The sequence below is a fragment of the Rhinatrema bivittatum genome, chromosome 1 (genome assembly GCF_901001135.1).
Source record: "Rhinatrema bivittatum chromosome 1, aRhiBiv1.1, whole genome shotgun sequence".
Lineage (NCBI taxonomy): Eukaryota > Metazoa > Chordata > Amphibia > Gymnophiona > Rhinatrematidae > Rhinatrema > Rhinatrema bivittatum.
In genome coordinates, this window is record NC_042615.1 from 407434664 (window position 1) to 407456313 (window position 21650).

At 45.1% G+C, this 21650-nt stretch overlaps 1 protein-coding gene across 1 annotated transcript in view; it reads right to left on the minus strand.

Annotated features, from left to right (window-relative positions):
• Positions 1 to 21650, minus strand: part of DNAH6 (dynein axonemal heavy chain 6) — a 3261518-nt gene that overhangs the window by 664042 nt on the left and 2575826 nt on the right. Inside the window, 1 exon segment of the mRNA XM_029602297.1 lies at positions 1398 to 1631. Within this exon segment, the coding sequence (XP_029458157.1) occupies positions 1398 to 1631 (234 nt within the window).

The window sequence follows — 21650 nt, forward strand, 5'->3', positions numbered from 1 at the left end:
TCTTAAGCTATTCAATTGACTGTAAGTTTATACCATACCAGCTCCACAGCTGGCAGAACGTGGGCTATCTTTTATATAAAGAAGCCCACCTTTTTTATGAGGTTTCCACACTTTATCTAATATAGACTACACGGTAGTAGCTATATTCAGCATATAGATATGATGTTTTACAATTAAAATATAAAATACATCCTAAATAAGCCACCACTGCTTCCTATTTCTCATAGAGCTGCTGTCTATCATTAATGCTTGCAGTTTAAAATGCCTTACTATTTTCCTGCAGTGCTCTATCAGCTCCCACAGGACAAAGCTACCACTTCCTTGGCCCCAGGGCATCCCTTACTGCCAGGTGCAGCAAGTGTGAAAAGCCTTGGAACCCCTTTTAGACCCCATGACCCTCTGCCCTTGTCATGTTGATACTACTGTCTGTAAAAACAAAATGTAAAAACTTATGTTTTTAGCTTAGCCACCAGCCCTTCATCATCCCTCTTATTACTGCTAAGATATGGGTCGAGCTATGAATTTGGCCATTACCTAGGTGTGAAGCACAGTCCACCTGTACCTTGTTGGTGTACCTTCCACCCACCCTCAGAGTTGCTGCCTGTTCCTGCCACATCCAGCTGCCACCAGTGTGCTATCAGGGGGAATTAGGCATGCATAGCATTTTTTCTAGTCCAGATACCAGTGATGAAATGGATGCTACACTCCTTTGTCTTGGCTAGTTGCATTTGTATCCAGTATGGCACTGAGCATACACAGTAGGGATCACCCACCTGATAAATGTCCTGAAGAACACTTTGTAGCAGCTTATATCTTACATTTTCAATTACTTACAGGGGCTGGTCATCCAAGACAAGCATTTCCCTGGTGCCCCAGGTCATCACCTTCAATGCTGCCTGCCTTTTGCACTGGGACAGTAATGTAGGACCCTACCCCATCTGCTCTATGGTAGCTTTCTGCTGACATGAGGGTGAGGGCTGCTGGCTTTCAGTCTCATTGGAGGTGGACTTTCCCTTTGCTGTGACTTTCTTTCTTCTATCACTGCTTTGAGTGAAGGACAAGATCCCCAGACTAGATTTACTTTCCCCTGAATCCAACAATAAATGATGGTTTGGTTTTTTTGCAATTAATAATACATACCACTATTTGAAGGATGGGGCAGTACCTTTTCTCTACTGATGGACTTCTGACAGTGAATGCATTCTACAAAATGCTTATCCTCCATAACTCTAAAGTGACTCCACAGTCAGATTGTGGGATGGCAATTTTCAATCACAATACACAGGCAAATCACTATATATCCATGCAAATAGATTTGAAAATTGTGATCCTCAATAGATTTAGTTATCAGTATACAGGTACATAATAATTTGTTAAATAATTTTACATAAGCATACCTTATCTAAGCCTGCTGCTCCTCTGAGAAAGTAATTCCATTCTGATTCAGTGATTTCTTCTTTCTGCCTCATTATTTCCACACAAAGCATAAAGCTATATATAAGTTTATGTTGTTCAAAAAGACCTCGTGAAATATTAGTATAAGCTGTCAACAGAGTTTGACTAAGCAGGGTTGCCAGACGCAGGTTTAGATCATCACTTTTTTCAGAAGTATCAATCGTTGTATTAAATAACTAGAAAAAAAACAAAAAAAATACAGTTCAGGTGTTACTTTGCTGGCTAACTGTAGAAACAAAAAGTACAGGTCAGATGTAATTTAAAAAAATGATGCAGTATGCTTTCTAACAGTTTTGTTTGTGTGGGTGAGAGGATGGGGATACAGTAAAGTATTCTTCATCCAGAAAATGTCTTTTGTTCCATTCAATTTCCAGGTCAATCAGAAGCAATGCCTACTGGGATTATGGGACCATAAGCCTTCATGCCCAGCTATCATTAATTTAACTTTGTTTTTAATTGTATTACATATAGCCTTCCCTGAAATTCACATACTTTGATTATTGCTAGAGCCAAGCACAAGAGTGCTTTTAGCAGTGAGCTGAGTCGATGTTCTGCAATAGCAGGGACACCCTGCCTCCCAGAGGTTATGAACACTGCTTCCACAGCATCCTTAATGCCAATCTTTTCCTAGTGGCTGATGTATTAATCTGGAAGATTTCCCATGGGTTAGCGGCCTCATTTGTTGCAAGTTTTCGACCCATGTAAATGTGCTGGGTAGAAAACTTGTGCATGAAGATGAGCCCCCATCTTTTGTTGAATTCTAAATTAATGAGGTGCTTTGCGAGATATTGCGCCAAAGGAACACATTAATTCAGAATTTTATTAAACTTGAGCACTGGTGGACTATGTTAAATTCAAGGACCTTTAGTTTCTGTTTTACTTTATATTTCCTGGGAATTTTAGTGTTGCAAGAAAAAAACAAAAAGTGGAAAAATTACTTTTTTAGAACATATGAGAAAAATCAGTGGAAAAGTCATTCTACTTATTGTTTTTTGTTATAACATTGAAATTCCTAGGGAAAATGAAATAAAAACTGAAAACAAAGGTCCCTAGTTAATGTTTACTACTTGCAATTTTGCTAAATTTGTAACATAATGGACCTTTGCACAAAAACTATGAAAAATGCCAAAGTTTTTAAAAGGGCTGTGCACAGGTTATAAATACTCTTTGCATATATATATCTTATGTGGGCCACAGCTGAGTGTATGAGAGAGAGAGACTCTTTATAAGGCTCAGTCTGATACTCTATATATGTACCAATGTAAGGGGGCACTGTGATTTGAGGTAAGTTTTTGGAGGTGAGTTGGAGTAAGGGGGGGGGGGGGTGATGTTACAGACGCATTCAGAGATATCCATTGTAAAATTGACATCATTAAAGAATTTTTGACCTTCTAAGTGATGAAAATTCTAACATGACAAGTTGATTTGTACACTGCAGTGTCTACTAGCTCCATTGTACAAATCAACTCCTTTTCATCATTTATAAGGTCAAAAATTCTTTAATGATGTCAGTTTTACAATGGATACCTCTGAATGCATCTGTAACCCAACCCCCCTAACTCCAACCCACCTCCCAAAAACTCACCTCGAATCAAAGTGCCCCCTTACATTGGTACATATACAGGGTATCAGACTAAGCCTTATAAAGAGTCTGTCTCTCTCTTTCTCTCTCCTACCAAGTTACCTGTCAGTGCTGGCCCTGCCTCTTTTCTAGGCACAGCTATTTAAAATTTGTATAGTTTACACATGAATGTGGCTGTTTCTGCACACACAAAGGGGCAGATTTTAAATACTTGCGCGAGCGCGTACTTTTGTTCACGCAGCAGGCGCGAACAAAAGTACGCTGGATTTTATAAGATACGCGCATAGCCGCGCGTATCTTATAAAATCCGGGGTCGGCGCGCGCAAGGGGGTGCACATTTGTGCAACCTGCGCATGCCGAGCCCAGCGTGCGCTGCCTGTTCCCTCCGAGGCCGCTCTGATTTCGGAGCGGCCTCTGAGGGAACTTTCCTTCGCCCTCCCCCCACCTTCCCCTCCCTTCCCCTACCTAACCCACCCCCCCGGCCCTATCTAAACCCCCCCTTAACTTTGCGCGCGTCGGCCGGCTGCCCCGCTCCGTGGTCCGGTCCCGGGGCCTGTTCCGGAGGCCGCAGCCATGCCCCCGGAATGCCCCCAGGCCGAAACCACGCCCCCATTGCCGCCCCCGAAACGCCGCGCCCCGCCCCCGAAACGCCGCGTCATCCCGCCACGCCCCAGCCACGCCCGACAGAAAGCCCTGGGACTTACGCGCATCCCGGGGCTCTGTGCGCGCCGGCGGCCTATGCAAAATAGGCGCGCCGGCGCGCGAGGGCCCTGCACACGTAAATCCAGAAGGAAGGATTTACGCGCGCAGGGGTTTTAAAATCCGCCCAAAAGGTTTTAAAATCTACCATTTTGTGTGCAAAATAAATTTGCACTTTAATTTATAAGCCTCCCATTATGCTAAAGGTCATAGTATGAAAATGAAACCTCTGGCTGTGATAACATTGTAACCTGTATTTATTTATTTTCAAACTTAATAATCTTATCTTCCATAAGGCTACAAAGTGGATTATAGAGTAAACATAGCCACAATCACATAAAACCAAAAATAGAATAAAACAATCCAAACATAGTTTAAAATGTTGACTTTACTGGTTAAACTATTTTCTACAAATTCATTTACAATAATACATGAAAAGAACATAAAAAGTATTTCTGCATCTATTCTTAACAGATAATGGGAGAGTCATTTTTTGTCATTGCAGTTCTGATAAGTATTTTCTTGAATAATGTGCAATAAATGTAAATAAAAAGTAAAAAAAGAAAGCCATTTAATTATACTGCATGCTCAAAGAGTGATCCTCATATCCTTCTGTAGAAAAATGAAAAATGCAAAGTCAAGACAATTTTCAAGTTTAAAATTACAGTAGATATATACAAACAAAAAACAAACTTTGAAATGTTTGTATGCTAATGCCAGAAGTCTAAGAAGTAAGATGGGAGAATTAGAATGTATAGCAGTAAATGATGACATCGACTTAATTGGCATCTCAGAGACATGGTGGAAAGAGGATAACCAATGGGACAGTGCTATACCAGGGTACAAATTATATCGTAATGACAGAGAGGAGCACTCGGGAGGAGGTGTGGCACTTTATGTCCGGGATGGCATAGAATCCAACAGGATAAACATCCTGCATGAGACAAACAACTAACTGACTTTCTAGACGAAAATCAATTACTTTTCCCTTCACAATACGGATTCAGGAAGAATCATAGCACTGAAACCCTGCTTGTGTCCCTCTCAGACTCCATTCTAAAATCCCTTGACACTGGTCACTCTTATCTTCTGGCCCTACTTGATATCTCTTCAGCATTTGACACTGTCAATCACATTACCCTTCTCTCTCTCCTTTCACAAATTGGCATCACCGGCACTGCCTTATCCTGGATACAATCTTTCCTGAAAGATAGGACATACAGTGTCAAGATGGGACACCAAACTTCAAAACCTAGAAATCTATCACAAGGTGTTCCACAAGGGTCCTCCCTTTCTTCAACTCTGTTCAACGTGTATCTATCTCCGCTCTGTAAACTACTGATGAAATTGGATCTCCGTCATTTCATATACGCCGACGACGTACAGATCATCATCCCCATAAATGATTCACTTTCTAATGCCATGAAAACCGGGGAATCAGCACTTGCTGAGATAAAAAATCTACTCTTGGAAAACTTTCTTGCAATCAACACAAACAAGACCGAACTCCTTATCATTACACCACACAAGAACACCACCTCTAACACTTCACCTTCACCTACCTCAACAACAGATCATTGCGAGTTGAAGCATGTTCGCAGTCTTGGGGTCATGATTGATAATCACTTATCCTTGAAGAATTTCATCTCGAACACAATTAAGAGCGGCTTCTTCAAGTTACATACACTGAAAAGAATTAAACCGCTATTACATCCTCAGGACTTCCGGACTGTGTTACAAGCCACAATTCTACCAAAAATTGACTATTGTAACGCACTACTTCTGGGTCTCCCAAAAAATACAATTCAACCATTACAGATGTTGCAGAATTCCGCTGCTCGTTTACTTACTAACACTCGACGGCATGAACACATTACACCAGCACTCATGTTCCTACATTGGCTGCCAGTATCCTACAGGATTACATTTAAAGTACTCTCACTCATCCACAAATCAATTCACAACCAAGAGATGCAATGGTTTTCTGATCAGTTTATTTTTCACACCTCTAACAGACCAATTAGAAATATTCACCAAGCGAAATTAGCTGCTCATCCTCTAAAATACATCAAACACGTATCCACCAGAGACCGCTCATTCTCCATAGCTGGTATCAATATCTGGAACAACATGCCGTTGGACCTGCGTCTTGAATCCTGTCACAAAACTTTCAAACAAAACCTTAAAACATGGTTGTTTGAACAAGCCTTTGCTCAGTAATTAATAGTTTACCTAAAATTCAGCTATCCTATATTCCTACTATCCTACTCCATGTTCTTCCTCTATCCATTTATTTTTATCATACTGCTAATCTTTTCCCACCATCTTTCATACAACCTCTGTTTATTGACTTTAATGTGACATTGGACTTTGCCTTTGACAGTTAATGACTCATACGTAATTCTTGAACATTAATATTATATGGTTATTATAGTTAATGAAGTTAGCATGTTACCATTGAACCCGTTTTTTGTTTTTTTTTTACTATAAAGGTTGTAGCTGTTAAATGTTCTACTGTTTAAACTGTTATATGTAAAGCCTGTTGCTAATTTATTGTTTCACTGTAAACCGAGGTGATGTATAATTATACGTACCGCGGTATAAAAGAATCTATAAATAAATAAATAAATAAAAAATTGAATCTTTATGGGTAGAAATCCCTTGTGTGTCAGGGAAGACTATAGTGATAGGGGTATACTACCGTCCACCTGGTCAAGATAGTGAGATGGACAGTGAAATGCTAAGAGAAATTAGGGAAGCTAACCAAATTGGTAGTGCAGTAATAATGGGAGACTTCAATTACCCCAATATAGACTGGGTAAATGTATCATCGGGTCACGCTAGAGAGATAACGTTCCTGGATGGAATAAATGATAGCTTTATGGAGCAATTGGTTCAGGAACCGACGAGAGAGGAAGCAATTTTAGATCTAATTCTCAGTGGAGCACAGGACTTGGTAAGAGAGGTAACGGTGGTGGGGCCGCTTGGCAATAGTGATCATAATATGATCAAATTTGATTTAATGACTGGAAAAGGAACAATGTGCAAATCCAAGGCTCTCGTGCTAAACTTTCAAAAGGGAAACTTTGATAAAATGAGAAAAATTGTTAGATAAAAACTGAAAAGAGCAGCTACAAAAGTAAAAAATGTCCAAGAGGCGTGGTCATAGTTAAAAAATACCATTCTAGAAGCACAGTCCAGATGTATTCCACACATTAAGAAAGGTGGAAAAAAGGCAAAACAATTACCGGCATGGTTAAAAGGGGAGGTGAAAGAAGCTATTTTAGCCAAAAGATCTTCATTCAAAAATTGGAAGAAGGATCCAACAGAAGAAAATAGGATAAAGCATAAACATTGGCAAGTTAAATGTAAGACATTGATAAGACAGGCTAAGAGAGAATTTGAAAAGAAGTTGGCTGTAGAGGCAAAAACTCACAGTAAAAACTTTTTTAAATATATCCGAAGCAGAAAGCCTGTGAGGGACTCAGTTGGACCGTTAGATGATCGAGGGGTTAAAGGGGCACTTAGAGAAGATAAGGCCATCACGGAAAGAATAAATGATTTCTTTGCTTCGGGGTTTACTGAAGAGGATGTTGGGGAGGTACCCGTAATGGAGAAGGTTTTCATGGGTAATGATTCAGATGGACTGAATCAAATCACGGTGAACCTAGAAGATGTGGTAGGCCTGATTGACAAACTGAAGAGTAGTAAATCACCTGGACCAGATGGTATACACCCCAGAGTTCTGAAGGAACTAAAAAATGAAATTTCAGACCTATTAGTAAAAATTTGTAACTTATCATTAAAATCATCCATTGTACCTGACGACTGGAGGATAGCAAATGTAACCCCAATATTTAAAAAGGGCTCCAGGGGCGATCCGGGAAACTACAGACCGGTTAGCCTGACTTCAGTGCCAGGAAAAATAGTGGAAAGTGTTCTAAACATAAAAATCAGAGAACATATAGAAAGACATGGTTTAATGGAACAAAGTCAGCATGGCTTTACCCAGGGCAAGTCTTGCCTCACAAATCTGCTTCACTTTTTTGAAGGAGTTAATAAACATGTGGATAAAGGTGAACCGGTAGATATAGTATACTTGGATTTTCAGAAGGCGTTTGACAAAGTTCCTCATGAGAGGCTTCTAGGAAAAGTAAAAAGTCATGGGATAGGTGGCATCCACTATCTCTCTACATCTGGTAGTTTTCACAGAAGGGATTCTCCAGTACATTCAGAAGATTAAAATCTCCAACAATCAACACTTCTCCCTTCTTTCCCACCTTCTGGATGTTTTTGACCAGATCTCCGTCTAGTTCTTTCATTTGAGTCAGAGGCCTGTGAACCACTCCATTAAAAATGGTTGCACCAGCATCTTTTTTTAGGATGGCCCATAATGCTTCTTCTTTACCCCACATTCCTTGCAGTTCAGTTGCTTGGACATTGTTTTTGACATAAAGAGCTACTCCTCCCCATTTTATGACCTCTCTGTCCTTCTTTAACAAGTTTTAGATCACTAAGGCTGTATCCCAATCATGAGAATCCGTGAACCATGTCTCTATGACTGCAACAATGTCCAAGTCTGCCTCCACCATTAAGGCCTGCAGGTCTGGGATTTTATTGCCCAAACTGCAAGTATTTGTAGTCATCGCTTTCCAATTTTTCTCTCTTGATTTGTTGCACTTCCTTGTCATATTTTCTGCTTTTTTGAGTTGATAGATTTTGCTATTTTCTCCTCCCACTTTCTGTATTGCTTGGGGGTGACTTGTCAGTTTAATTGGCCATTTCCTGCTACCCCCATTCTTTAGTTTAAATGTCTGCTAATATATGATCTAAATTTCTCACTTAGCATCCTCCTTCCTGCTACAGACAAATGTAGGACATCCTTTTCGTAAAGCCTTTTACTGCTCCATACATGACCCTAGCTTCCAATGTATCCAAAACCACTTTCTGTACACCAGGTTTTGAGCCACGAATTCAAATAATCTAAATGGCATAGCTTCTCGTTTCCCTTTCCATGAACAGGTTGTACTTCTGAAAAGGCAATAGTCTTCGCAGTGGGGCGGATTTTAAAAGCCCTGCTCGCGTAAATCCGCCCGGATTTACGCGAGCAGGGCCTTGTGCGCCGGCGCGCCTATTTTCCATAGGCCTGCCGGCGCGCGCAGAGCCACGGGACTCGCGTAAGTCCCGGGATTTTTTTCGGGGGCGTGTCGGGGGCGGGGCCGATCGACGCCGTGTTTTGGGGGCGGGATCCGGCGTTTCGGGGGTGGGCCCGGGGGCATGGTTTCGGCCCGGGGCGATCTGGGGGCATGGCCGCGCCATCCGGATCCGCCCCCGGGTTGCGTCTCGGCGCGCCAGCAGCCCGCTGGCGCGCGCGGATTTACTTCTCCCTCCGGGAGGCGTAAATCCGCGGACAAAGGTGGGGGGGGGTTAGATAGGGCCGGGGGAGTGGGTTAGGTAGAGGAAGGGAGGGGAAGGTGAGGGGAGGGCGAAAGAGAGTTCCCTCCGAGGCCGCTCCGATTTCGGAGCGGCCTCAGAGGGAACGGAGGCAGGCTGCGCGGCTCGGCGCGCGCCGGCTGCCCAAAATCGGCAGCCTTGCGCGCGCCGATCCTGGATTTTAGCGGCTACGCGCGTATCTACTAAAATCCAGCATACTTTTGTTTGCGACTGGTGCGCCAACAAAAGTACGTGAACGCGCATTTTTTTAAAATCTACCTCAGTATGTTTTATCTTTCCTAGATTTTGGAAATCTTTTTTGTACTTCATGGAAACCATTTCTGTTGAGGTCATTGATCACAAGATGGATGATAATACTGATATCAAAGTTCTTACTTTCTTCTTCAATGACTTGGACAAACTGGTTTGTATTTCTACTAGCTGAGGATACTGGAAGGCATTTAATTGTTGTGTCAACATCAAAATGTGCTCCCAAATTGGTTCCTCTGATGATTGAGTCTTCCAGCAGAAGCAGCTTTCTTTTATGACATTTGATTCTGTTGAAGGGCTTCTGAATGCATTGTGTGATTTCACTTTTAGAAATCACTTCAAAATTTAATGCTGAGATTTCTACATTCTCCAGTGCAGAAAAAGCATTTTGTAAGGGTAACAGGCCTTATAACACATGTGCAGATATGTGTGTATGTTATAAAATCGCCATGTCCATATGCACGCACCAGCAAACATGCACACATATGTGTCCTTGCGCAGGTCTTAAATTCTCTTCTTGGGTGTTTGCAACACAAATGCATGACCCTACAATTTTTAGCATTCAGTTTTAGCTGCCAGACTCTAGACCATTATTTGATCTTCTTTAAATTCCTTCTTATGTTTTTCACATATTTCAGGCAACTTTTCCCTATAACCCTTCCTCAATATTGCTTATGAAAATGTTAAACAAAACTGGGCTGAAGACTGATCCTCATGGCACCCTACTGGTAACTTTCATTTCCTCAACATGAACTTCATTTACCAGTATCCTTTGTTGCCTCGAACTCAGCCAGTTTCTAACCCAGTCATTCACTTTAGGGCTCATACCTAGTAGACTTAATTTGTTTATAAGTCCTTATGCAGAACTATGTTAAAGGCCTTGCTGAACAAGTACACTGCATCTAGCACTCTCCCCTAATCTAACTCTCTAGTTACCTAGTCAAAGAAATTGGAGAAATTCATTTGATGAGACTACTTCTGGTAAAACCATGCTGCTCCAGATCCTTTAATCCATTGGATTCCAGAATCTGCACTATCTTCCATTTTAGCACAGATTCTATTAATTTACTCATCACCAAGATCAGACTAACTGGCCTGTAACTATCATAAGCCTACTTACTTCTACTTTTCTAAAGAGGAGCCACCTCTGCCTGTCTCCAGTCCTTTAGAATAAATCCTGATACTAAAGAAGCATTGAAAATATCAGATAGCACTCCTGCACAACATTCCTAACTTCCCTTTGTACCTTAAAATGTAACCTGTCTGGACCCATTGCTTTACCTACTTTTTATTTTGCTAGCTCTTCATGAATATAATCCTCTGAAAATTGTTTATGGTCTATCTCTTTTCCATTTCTATGTATGGCAGTTTTCTGTGATCCTATTCCAAATCTTTCAACATTTCTCTTTATTAACCTCTACACATTCTCTCCTTCAGTTTTGAGTCTTACAATCCCATTTTTGCAGTCCCCCTGTCACTATATATATAGGGTTGTGCATTTGTTTAAAATGATTAAGAATTATGAACCAAATTAGGCATTTTTGTTTTGGATTTTGGGAAATGAATATGAATGGCCAATGCCCCAAAGGTCAACAAAACCTTTTGTTTGCATTTATTTTTATTTCCCATTAAAGTCTATGGAATAAGCAAAACTGCAAGAGTTATTTCTTCTGAAATCAGCTACAAGCTAGCACACTAAGTACAGTGTTTACTACGTAGCAAGCGATAATGCCATAACTGTCCCTTGACTCAGCAGATTTAGGGTGGTCACACACTGCATTGGATAAATGATTGCCCTGTACCACCAGCCCTTACTGATGGTATAGAATTTAGGATTTAAGTGGCTGTTGCATTTTTATTCCCTAATTAAAATGTTCCCTCCTGGACAACATTCAGCAGGCATGTTTATCCCACCCCCAGTGCCATGCTCGCAGGCCAGGTGTACCTAGCCAGAGTAAGAGGGGAAATATGCATTTCACTAGGAATAGCTGGCCCAGCCAGAATGTTACACATGTTATCTTTCCTTGACATCATATTGCTGGCAGCTGTTTGAGGCAGAGGTAAGCAGTAGCTGTAGCGGGATGGAGCAGCAATAGACATGTAGGATATCAGCTACACCCTCAGTGAATATCTTATAGCAGCAATAATGAAGATGATGGAGAGCTGGTAGCTAGAGCAGAGACAGGTTTGTTATTCCTGATTTTTTTGAGATAGGCAATGGTCAAAATATGAAAAAAAGCAGTGCATGATGGGGGTCTATAAGAAGATCAGTTGCTTTGCACAGTTTGTTGCACCTGGCACTAAAAGGTTTCCAAGCAGGAACATGGAAGATTAATCCTGAAAAAACTGATTGATAAGTGCAGGAAAACAGTGGGGCATTTTCACCAGAGCATGAAGAATGGGCAGCAGCAGCTGCATATGTCAGGAAGCAGTGGGCATCAGGTGGAATTCCACCTAGTTAATGCTGCAGAGGTTATTGGGGCAACAGGAAGTTCTTCATCGGTGTGTTCTGGAAGGTGAGATAGGTGTGGATGGACCCCTGGGGCATTATGAATGGATGCACATAATAGAGCTGATACATGTCCTGAAGCCATTCAAAGATGCCATGGAGGTTCTCAGTTTCTCGAGAGTTATCCTGGGTGAGCTGATCCCCATTGTCAACATCCAACAGAATAGCTTAATTTAAAGATTATGTATAGACTATCCACTCTGTGTATCCCATGAATGAAAGGGAATCTCATCCTCCAGTTCAATTCTCTAATTCAGTGTATGGAGGAGGAGAAGAACCACGTCCAAACTGCCCATACCAGCCCAGGTAACCACCGAAGGCATGAGATAGGGCACGCCTTTGCCTCACGCCCCCCATCTAGCTGGGGCCAACAACCCTCCCGAGCAACCATTCTTCAAGATTCTCCTGCAGAGTATTGTTGAATATTTTATTTTATTTATTTAATTTCTTTTCCTATACCGATGCTCAAGACTAGGTCTTATCGTACCGGTTTACAATGTAACTGAGGGGAAACCAATTAACATCAAGGTAGAAAGTAAAGTTACATTAAACAGGGAGCATAAAACCTGGGCAATGGAAGACAGTACAGAGTTTAAACTAAGAAACAATTAGAGAGAGATAAATATATAAATCAACAAATATCATCAAATATCATCAAAAAATATATCATAACTAATGTCTGACAGGTGGACTCTGTCAGGCCTATACAAAGCACATCCACCCTTCATCCGCTCATTCATGTCTTATCTGACGACTGCCCAGCTTAAGGGTCCTTACTTTGATCTTCCGGGTCACCTTCTTGTGTCCCCTCCTCCACAGCCTTGAATCTCTCAACTTTGGATGAGGAATGATGTCAGATTAGAAGAAACCGGTAAGTGGGAACCAAGTCAATAACTCAGCCAAGTCCTTCTTGATCTTCCTAATCAGCTGCTTATTTGATAATTCACTCAGGTTGTTGGCCCCCAAATGTACAATGCTGGCATCTGGAACAGCCCTCAAATCCCTCAGGTGCCGAAGAAAGGGCAACAACTGGTCCTAATGCATACCTTGTTTCCCCATCCAAGTGACCAACAGCCCGTGAGGTGCCAATCCCAAGTGTGGTCCGTATGGTCGCTCATGTGCCTTCCTAGCGTCCCAGTGTATGAAAGAGTGTCCAGTAATCCAAGCTATCCATTGTGCCTGGAGTGGATCTGTAAAATACAATTAAGAATCGAGATTAGGAGTGCTCACATGGTCCAACCTGACATATGAATTGACTGCTGCTGATCTCCATCTTCCTATTCGCTGTATGCTGTCAGTCCGAAGACCTGCTTGCACAGCGCTTGTGGTCACTTCAATCCTGAAGATGTGTGTGGTGAATTTCTTAGCATCCAGTCCCATTTTTGTCACCGTCACTCTGATCACTGCAGAGAACTGATATATGGTCAATGGGACCTGGTTGGTGTGTACTAATACGTGTACGCCCCCATGTGGTCAAACCGCTAGGTACTTCTCCATGTTGAGGACCGGACAAGTGCTGCATATCTCGATCTGTTTCAATGATGGTATTGCACCCTTTCCCGTCTGGTTGGTTTTTGACCTATGTATCTTGATGATGAGTGCTAAGGGCATCCATGACACATTCTGCAAAAGTATGCTGCTGGTTCCTGGGTTATTCTTGTTAGCTGTGACCAGCTCACTCACTTGTAATGCTCCAAAACAGGCCAGCGAGATGGCAAGATGAAATAGGTTAGTTTTGAAGTCAGATCTGCAGATGGATGCTAAGAGTACCCATAGGGTCTCCAATAGGTCGTGTGTGATGGAACTTCATATGTCAGTGTTCATCCCAACCTTCCTTGACGATCCGGCCAACATCATCTTCAGCAAGAAGACTTGTTGGGGTCTCCCCATTCATGGGCTTTCCAAAAGAAGGCCAGGCCCACTAGGTGCTTGACCACTGAGCCTCTTCAGGCCCCCATTAAATTTGCCAAAGAGACAAACTTTATTATCAGGTCCTCCACGACTTGTCCTTGTGTCCAACCGTGTTGCTTTAAGAATCTTGTCACATAGTCATAACTTTGAAAGTATGAGGACCATGTGGCTATGGCCACGGATTTATGTACTAACTCCCTGGTGGTTGAAGACCAATCCTTCACAGATGCTCTGGCACTGGGGTTCCCTGTTTGTTTGCTGTGGGTACCTGCTTATGAAACAAATCCCACTTAGCATGAGATAAGGAATCAGCAATACCATTACAAACCCTCGGAACATGCTTTGCCCCCTGTTAGAAGAGGAACCTGTACCTCCGTCTTGTCCTTGATCGTCCGACAGGATTGGGGCCGCATCCAGCAGGGCCGTGCTACGTGGGCCTGCTGGATGCGGGCCAATGCAACTGGGCCCCACCTCTTACGTAAGCGTTCCTCCTGGCACTCTCCACGTCTAGTGCGGGAAAAAAACAATACTTAAGTAGACAGCTCCGCATAAGCCTTTGCCTCGTCTACAGTCTTGCTTGTGCTGGTGCTTCTTTTAGTGATCGCTGCTTTCTCATTTGGACCTGGTCTGTTCCTGGATGTGCCTTGTCTGCCCTGAACTTGGATTGCCTTTGGACTTGCCTTGCCTGCTGCCTGCCCTGAGCTTGGATCACCTCTGGACTTGCCTTGCCTGCTGCCTGCTCTGAACTCGGATTGCCTCTGGACTTGCCTTGCCTGCTGCCTGCCCTGAACTCGGATTGCCTCTGGACTTGCCTTGCCTGCTGCCTGCCCTGAACTTGGATTGTCTCTGGATTGCCTTGCCTGCCGCCTGCCCTGAGCTCGGATTGTCTCTGGATTGCCCGGCTTGCCACCGGCCCTGAGCTCGGATTGTCTCTGGATTGCCCAGCTTGCCGCCGGCCCTGTCGGGATTGGACTATCATAGAATCTATCTTGTTTATCGTCCATCCTGGTGACCAAGACTGTCCATTACAGGGCGCAGGATTGCTCTCTTCTTGGATGATCCAGGTAAGGCTGTCATTCTACTTATTAGATATACATTAACTGCTGGATAACTAACAGATAGCCGAGGCCATGGACCCAGTAGATCTGATGACTTTACAGGCTATTCCAGGACTTTCAACATGAGTATAGCAACAACAGGGAGTCCTGGATCAAGTAACAAGAGTACTGGAGAGACTGGCAGCTCGCATGGATGCCTTGGCAGTAGCACCTCACCCACTACCTTCATCTCCTCCGGCTAGTCCCGTCCTTCGTTTACCTCCCCCTCCATGCTTCAATGGAGACCTGAAGCTCTGTTGAGGGTTTATTAATCAATGCAAGATGCATTTTTCTCTGCAAGCATCATTATTTCCCACGGACAAAACAAAGGTCACTTTTATCCTATCCCTCCTAGAAGGATCAGCCTTGGCATGGGCCTCTCCCCTCTGGGAGCCAGATGACATATTACTAAACAATTTAGATCAATTTCTTAAAGACTTTCATCTGCCTCAGAAGCCTTGGAGATGATTCAGATTCGACAAGGTTCAAAAACTGTGGGAGAGTATGCTGATCAATTTCAAACTTTGGCTGCAGACCTTCAGTGGGGAGAGGAGAGTCTCACCGCCATTATTTGACAAGGCCTGGCGGACAATATAACGGATGAGCTAGCCGGTCGGGATCCACCAGATTACCTGGAGGACTTAATTCGATTAGCTATTCACCTGGACCTCCATTTTCAAGTACGTTCTCGAGAGAAAGGCATCTAGCCCCCTCATTCAAATGACTGCTCATTGCATCCAAACCTCAGGAGACTTCCTCTGCTCCTGAGGAACCGATGCAAATTGATGAATTCTGGATATCTGTAGAAGAACGGCAGTGACAACGATGACAGAATCTATGTCTTTACTGTGCGGGTACTGGCCATTACACTAAATCTTGTCCCCAGAAGTCGGAAAACTCCCAGACATAGGGTGGGTAGGAGAGGCCCCCCTGGGTCCAGCAACATCCTCTCAACAGATACTGATTCCTGTGACACTCTCTGTTGACCAAAAGACCATTAACTTGCGGGTTTTCTGGACACTGGAGCAGTGGGAAATTTTATTGAAGAAAACTTAGTCCAACATCTTCAAATCCCCACTAAATACAGGATCCAGTTCAAGTCTTTAATGATGATACATAAGGCCTTACACAACATCGCACCTCTCAACCTAACATTCCAAATTCAATTACACACATCTATGAAACCAACCAGAAGCGCCTATCAGAACAGACTAATCACACAACCTGCGAAATCCGTTCTGAGGAAACGTGCATTATCCACAGCGGGCCCTTCACTTTGGAACTCGCTCCCTCCAGACCTTCGTTTGGAACCATGCCACTCTACATTTAAAGGGAAACTTAAGACTTGGCTTTTCAAACAAGCTTTCCCCTAGAGCCAAGAACACGAAGAAAAGTCTTTTCAAGCCCACAACGAGTTATTCAGATCTATTTTTTTTTTTCTTCCTTTGTTAATCAGAAATTTACACATGCTGACTTCAATGTAAAAACTTGTTACTTAGTTTTTGTTCAATGTAAAACTTCTTTTATTCTGTTCTATGTAAACCGCTATTTGTAGCGATAGTTACTGTTCTTTGTGAACCGGGGTGATATGTATATTATACAGGAACCTCCGGTATATAAATTATTTTAAATAAAATAAATAAATAAACAAGTAAAGGTGCCTCACATTATTTCTTCAGTTTCAGGACAACCTCTAAACGACAAAATTTCGTATATCACAGAACCCATTTCTATGACTACTGGAGTCCTACATCAAGAGACTATACGATTGTATGTTTTACCTTCTTCAATCAACCAAATCATCCTGGGACTGCCTTGGTTAAGACTGCATCAGCCCAGGATAGACTGGGGACATTACAATTGGCCAGCTGGAGTTCTGATTGTCATAAAAACTGTCTGTATTCCATAAGCCCTCCCTCCAGAAATCTTTTTTGTATGAAATCCATGTTATCGAAACCTCCCGATCCATACACAGATTTCATGAATGTGTTCAGCAAGCAAGAGGCTGAGAAGCTGCCTCCCCATCATGACTATGATTGCGGGATTGACCTGATTGCTGGGAAAATTCCTCCCTGGGGGAGAGTCTACACACTCTCAGGACCAGAAACAGAGGCCATGAGTCAGTACATCCAAGAAAACCTAGCTCAGGGCTTCATTAGGCCATCTTCATCGCCAGCAAAGGCAGGTTTCATTTTTGTTAAAAAAAATAAAAAAAAGGATGGGTCTAACTGCTATTACTAGAAAAAAACGATACCCAATTCCTCTTATTACTGAATTATTCGATTGAATCAAAGGTGCTCAAGTTTTTTTTTACTAAATTAGATTTGTGGGGAGCCTACAATCTCATACGAATGTGAGAAGGGGATGAATGGAAGATGGCTTTTAACACATGTGACGGGCATTATGAGTATTTGGTAATGACTTTCATATTATGCAATGCCCTGGCAGTTTTTCAGGCCATGATTAACGATATCTTCTGAGACCTGCTTTACTCCCATAATTTTGTTTATTTGGACGACATCCTGATATTCTCCAAATCCTTAGATCAACACATCCTCCAAGTTCAACAGGTTCTGCAACGACTATGAGAGAATAAATTATTTGCTAAATTAGAGAAGTGCATGTTCCACAAGACAGAACTCCCCTTCTGTTGCAGTAGGGGGCTGCAGTCAGGATGGTGGACCCTTGGACCGGTCTACCCAGGGAGGCAGGGTAGGCCAGGAGGCGGAGCCACAGGCTAGCGGTGTTCACCCGGGAACCAGAAACCCCCCAGGAGGAGCCCGTAGGGTCCTGGAACCTTGGGACTTAGGAGAATGCTCAGAGTCTATAAACAGAGAAAGCCTGGGCAGAGGGTGTAGCAAAGAAAGTCCAAAGAGAACACAAAAGTCTGTAGGCCAACAATGCTGGTAGAGAACCGGCTGAAGGTAGGACAGCGGGCAGCAACAACACCTGTGGCAAGCTGGCCCGTGAGGCAGGAGTTGAAGACAGGCTGTGAACTGGAGCTGGCTGTAGGCTGGAACGGAGTCTGTAGCTGGCTGTGAACCGGAGCAGGCTGTAGACTGGAACGGAGTTTGTAGCTGGCTGTGAACCGGAGCAGACTGAAGACTGGAACGGAGTCTGTAGCTGGCTGTGAACCGGAGCAGGCTGAAGACTGGAACGGAGTCTGTAGTTGGCTGTGAACCGGAGCAGGCTGCAGACTGGAACGGAGTCTGTAGCTGGTTGTGAACCGGAGCAGGCTGAAGCGGAGCCAGGAACGGGCTGGGGTCAGAGGCAGGCGGCAAGCTGAAGCGAAGTCAGGAACGATCCAAGGTCGGAGGCAGGCGGCAAGCTGAAGCGAAGTCAAGGCGATCCAAAGGTCAAGACAGGAGCGAGGAACAGAAGAAAGCGCAACTCAGAACTACTAGGCAGTAGTGAACCTCGTTGCAAGGCAAGGAGAAGGCGTCCGGACGCCGGTTAAATCAGGCTTAGGGCGTGGCGTCGTTAGCACAGGCGGGGCCAGACTTCCGGGAGCTGTGCGCACATAGTGTGCGTCCTCACACGCGCGCGCGAGGCAGCGGGGAGACAGGCAAGCAATGGCGGACGTCATGAGGAACCGGCAGAGCTGCAGGGGTCCCGGGCGTACGGAGCGCGGCGTTTCCAGTGGTGAAGGTGAGCCTTGTTCAGGGAAAGTGAAGGGGAAGCGGTGGGGACCGCAACAGTACCCACCCCCCTTTACGGCCCCTCTTGAGAGGACCTGGTTTTCCTGGGTGGTCCTGATGGAACTGCTGCAAAAGGCTCTTGTCAAGGATGTTATGGCTGGGTTCCCAGGTGTTATCTTCGTCACCACAGCCTTCCCATGCCAGTAGGTATTCCCACCTACGGTTGTGGAAACGGACATCCAGGACCTCTCGCACTTGATACGTGGAATCCTCATCAACTGCAGTATCTGTAGGAGCCAGAGGCGTGCGGTGAAACCGAGAGAGAACCACTGGTTTAAGCAGAGAGGCATGAAAGACGTTGTGGATTCGGAGGGATGATGGTAGTCTTAAGCGATATGACACCAGACCTACTCGCTCAGCGACTTGAAATGGCCCACAGAACTTGGGTGCGAATCTCCGGGATGGGAGCCGGAGGTGGATGTTTTTTGTGCTGAGCCAGACTCGATCCCCGGGCTGGTAAGTGGGAGCTGGTCTTCGGTGGCGATCGGCCGCTTGCTTGGCAGCCGTGGCTGAGCGGTGAAGGAGTTTCTGCGTGGAGTGCCACAACGTCTGTAACTGCCGGGCCGTTATCTGTACGGCTGGTGAGGCGCTGGGAGCTTCTAGCGGTAGTGGAGGTCTGAGTGGTTTCCCGTAGACCAGGTGGAACGGGGATTTGCCGGTAGCCGCGTGAACTTGGTTGTTGTACGCGAATTCGGCCCAGGGCAAGAGTTCGGACCAATTGTCCTGTCTCTCATTGATGAAAGCCCGAAGGTACGCCTTTAGTGTCCGATTCATTCTCTCGGTTTGTCCATTGCTCTGGGGGTGGAAGGCTGTGGAGAAGCTGAGCTTTACCTTAAAGCAGTTACAGAGGGCTTTCCAATAGCGGGCAACGAATTGAGAGCCCCTGTCTGAAACTATGTCTATAGGAAGACCATGTAATTTGAAGACATGCTGGGCAAAGAGGCGAGCCAGTTCGGGGGCTGAAGGCAGTTTCGGTAGAGGAACCAGGTATACCATCTTAGAAAAACGGTCAACGGTAACCCAGATGACCGTATGCCCACTGGACGGGGGCAAGTCCACTACGAAGTCCATAGCTATGTGGGTCCATGGTTCGGTGGGAATCGGTAAGGGCTGTAGAAGCCCACAAGGAGACCCGGGACTGGGCTTCTGGCGTGCGCAGGTAGGACACGAATTTACATAGGAGGTGACATCCCGCCGGATGTTGGGCCACCAGTAGAACCGGTTGACGAGCTCCAAGGTCCTCTCGCGTCCAACGTGTCCTCCGATGAGGGAGTTATGAGCCCAGCGCAAGGCAGTTAGCCGATCCCGGTGAGGGAGCACTGTCCTGTCCTGGGAGAGGACAGTTAGTGCAGACAGGCGGACTTCAGTCGGGTCCAAGATGAATTGGGGAGGTTCTTGATCCTCCTCGGCACACGTAATGCGGGAAAGGGCATCCACTCGGAGATTCTTGGCTGCAGGTCGGTATTGAAGAATGAAGTCAAATCGGCTGAAGAACAAGGCCCAGCGGGCTTGACGGGGGTTCAGTCGTTGAGCTTGTGACAAGAACTCTAGGTTCTTGTGATCCGTGTATACGGTAGTGGTATGCTGCGATCCCTCGAGCCACTGCCTCCACTCTTCAAAGGCGAGCTTTATCGCCAAAAGTTCCTTGTCCCCGATAGAGTAATTATTTTCAGCTGGAGAGAAATTCCTGGAGAAGTAAGAGCAGGGAAGGAGTTGGCCAGAGTCGGAGTGTTGACTGAGAACCGCCCCTACCACAATACTGGAGACGACGACCTCCACGATGAACGGTCTGGAGGGATCCGGATGCCGGAGGTAGACATCGGTGAGAAATGCCTCCTTGCGGGTCAGAGCTGTGAGTGGGGCCACTCGGTGAGAGTAACGCGGGATAAAGTGTCTGTAGAAATTAGCGAAGCCCAGGAATCGCTGGAGGGCCTTGAGTCCCGTGGGCTGAGGCCATCTGGTAATGGCCGCTACTTTCTCTGGGTCCATGCGGAAGCCGGTAGAGGAGATGATGTAGCCCAAGAAGGGTAGTGACTCAGCCTCAAATACACACTTCTCCAGTTTGGCATACAAGTGGTTGTCTCGGAGGGCCTGGAGAACCTGCGTGATGTGCTGGCGATGGGAATCCACATCCTTGGAAAAGATGAGCACATCGTCGAGGTAGACTATGACGTGTGAATGAAGCATTTTCCGGAGAACCTCATTCATGAGGTGTTGAAAGACGGCGGGGGCGCTGCAGAGCCCAAAGGGCATCACCAGGTACTCGTAGTGCCCATCCCTGGTGTTGAATGCCGTCTTCCACTCGTCCCCTGGGCGTATGCGTACGAGGTTATAGGCCCCTCTGAGATCCAGCTTTGTGAAGATGCGAGCACCTTGGAGGTGATCCAGCAGTTCAGGAATGAGCGGGAGAGGATACCGATCCTGCCTGGTAATGGCGTTGAGGCCGCGGTAATCGATACATGGCTGGAGGGAGCCATCCTTCTTGGCCACAAAGAAGAATCCGGCGCCTGCCGGAGAGCGAGACGGGCAGATAAACCCCTTGGCTAGGTTCTCCGTGATATACTGGGACATCACCTTTGTTTCTGGTAACGACAAAGGTTACACTCGGCCACGAGGAGGCGTGGTGCCCGGAAGCAGGTCAATGGGACAATCGAATGGCCGGTGCTGAGGGAGGATCTCTGCCATCTCCTTGGAGAAGACGTCTTGAAAGCCCAGGTACGGCTCAGGGAGGAGATGCGAAGAGCAGAGGTGCAGAGACCGAGGCGGACGTGGGAGGTGCAGAGACCGAGGCGGACGTGGGAGGTGCAGACAGTGTTTAAAACAGGCAGGACCCCAGCGGAACAACTGGAAGTCATCCCATTGGATTACTGGAGAATGCTGACGTAACCAAGGGAGTCCCAGCACTAACGGATGCACTGCTCGTTCCAGTACGAGCAGAGAAATCTCCTCTGAGTGAAACAGGCCGGTTTGCAGAGTCACTGGTGCTGTGGAGCAAG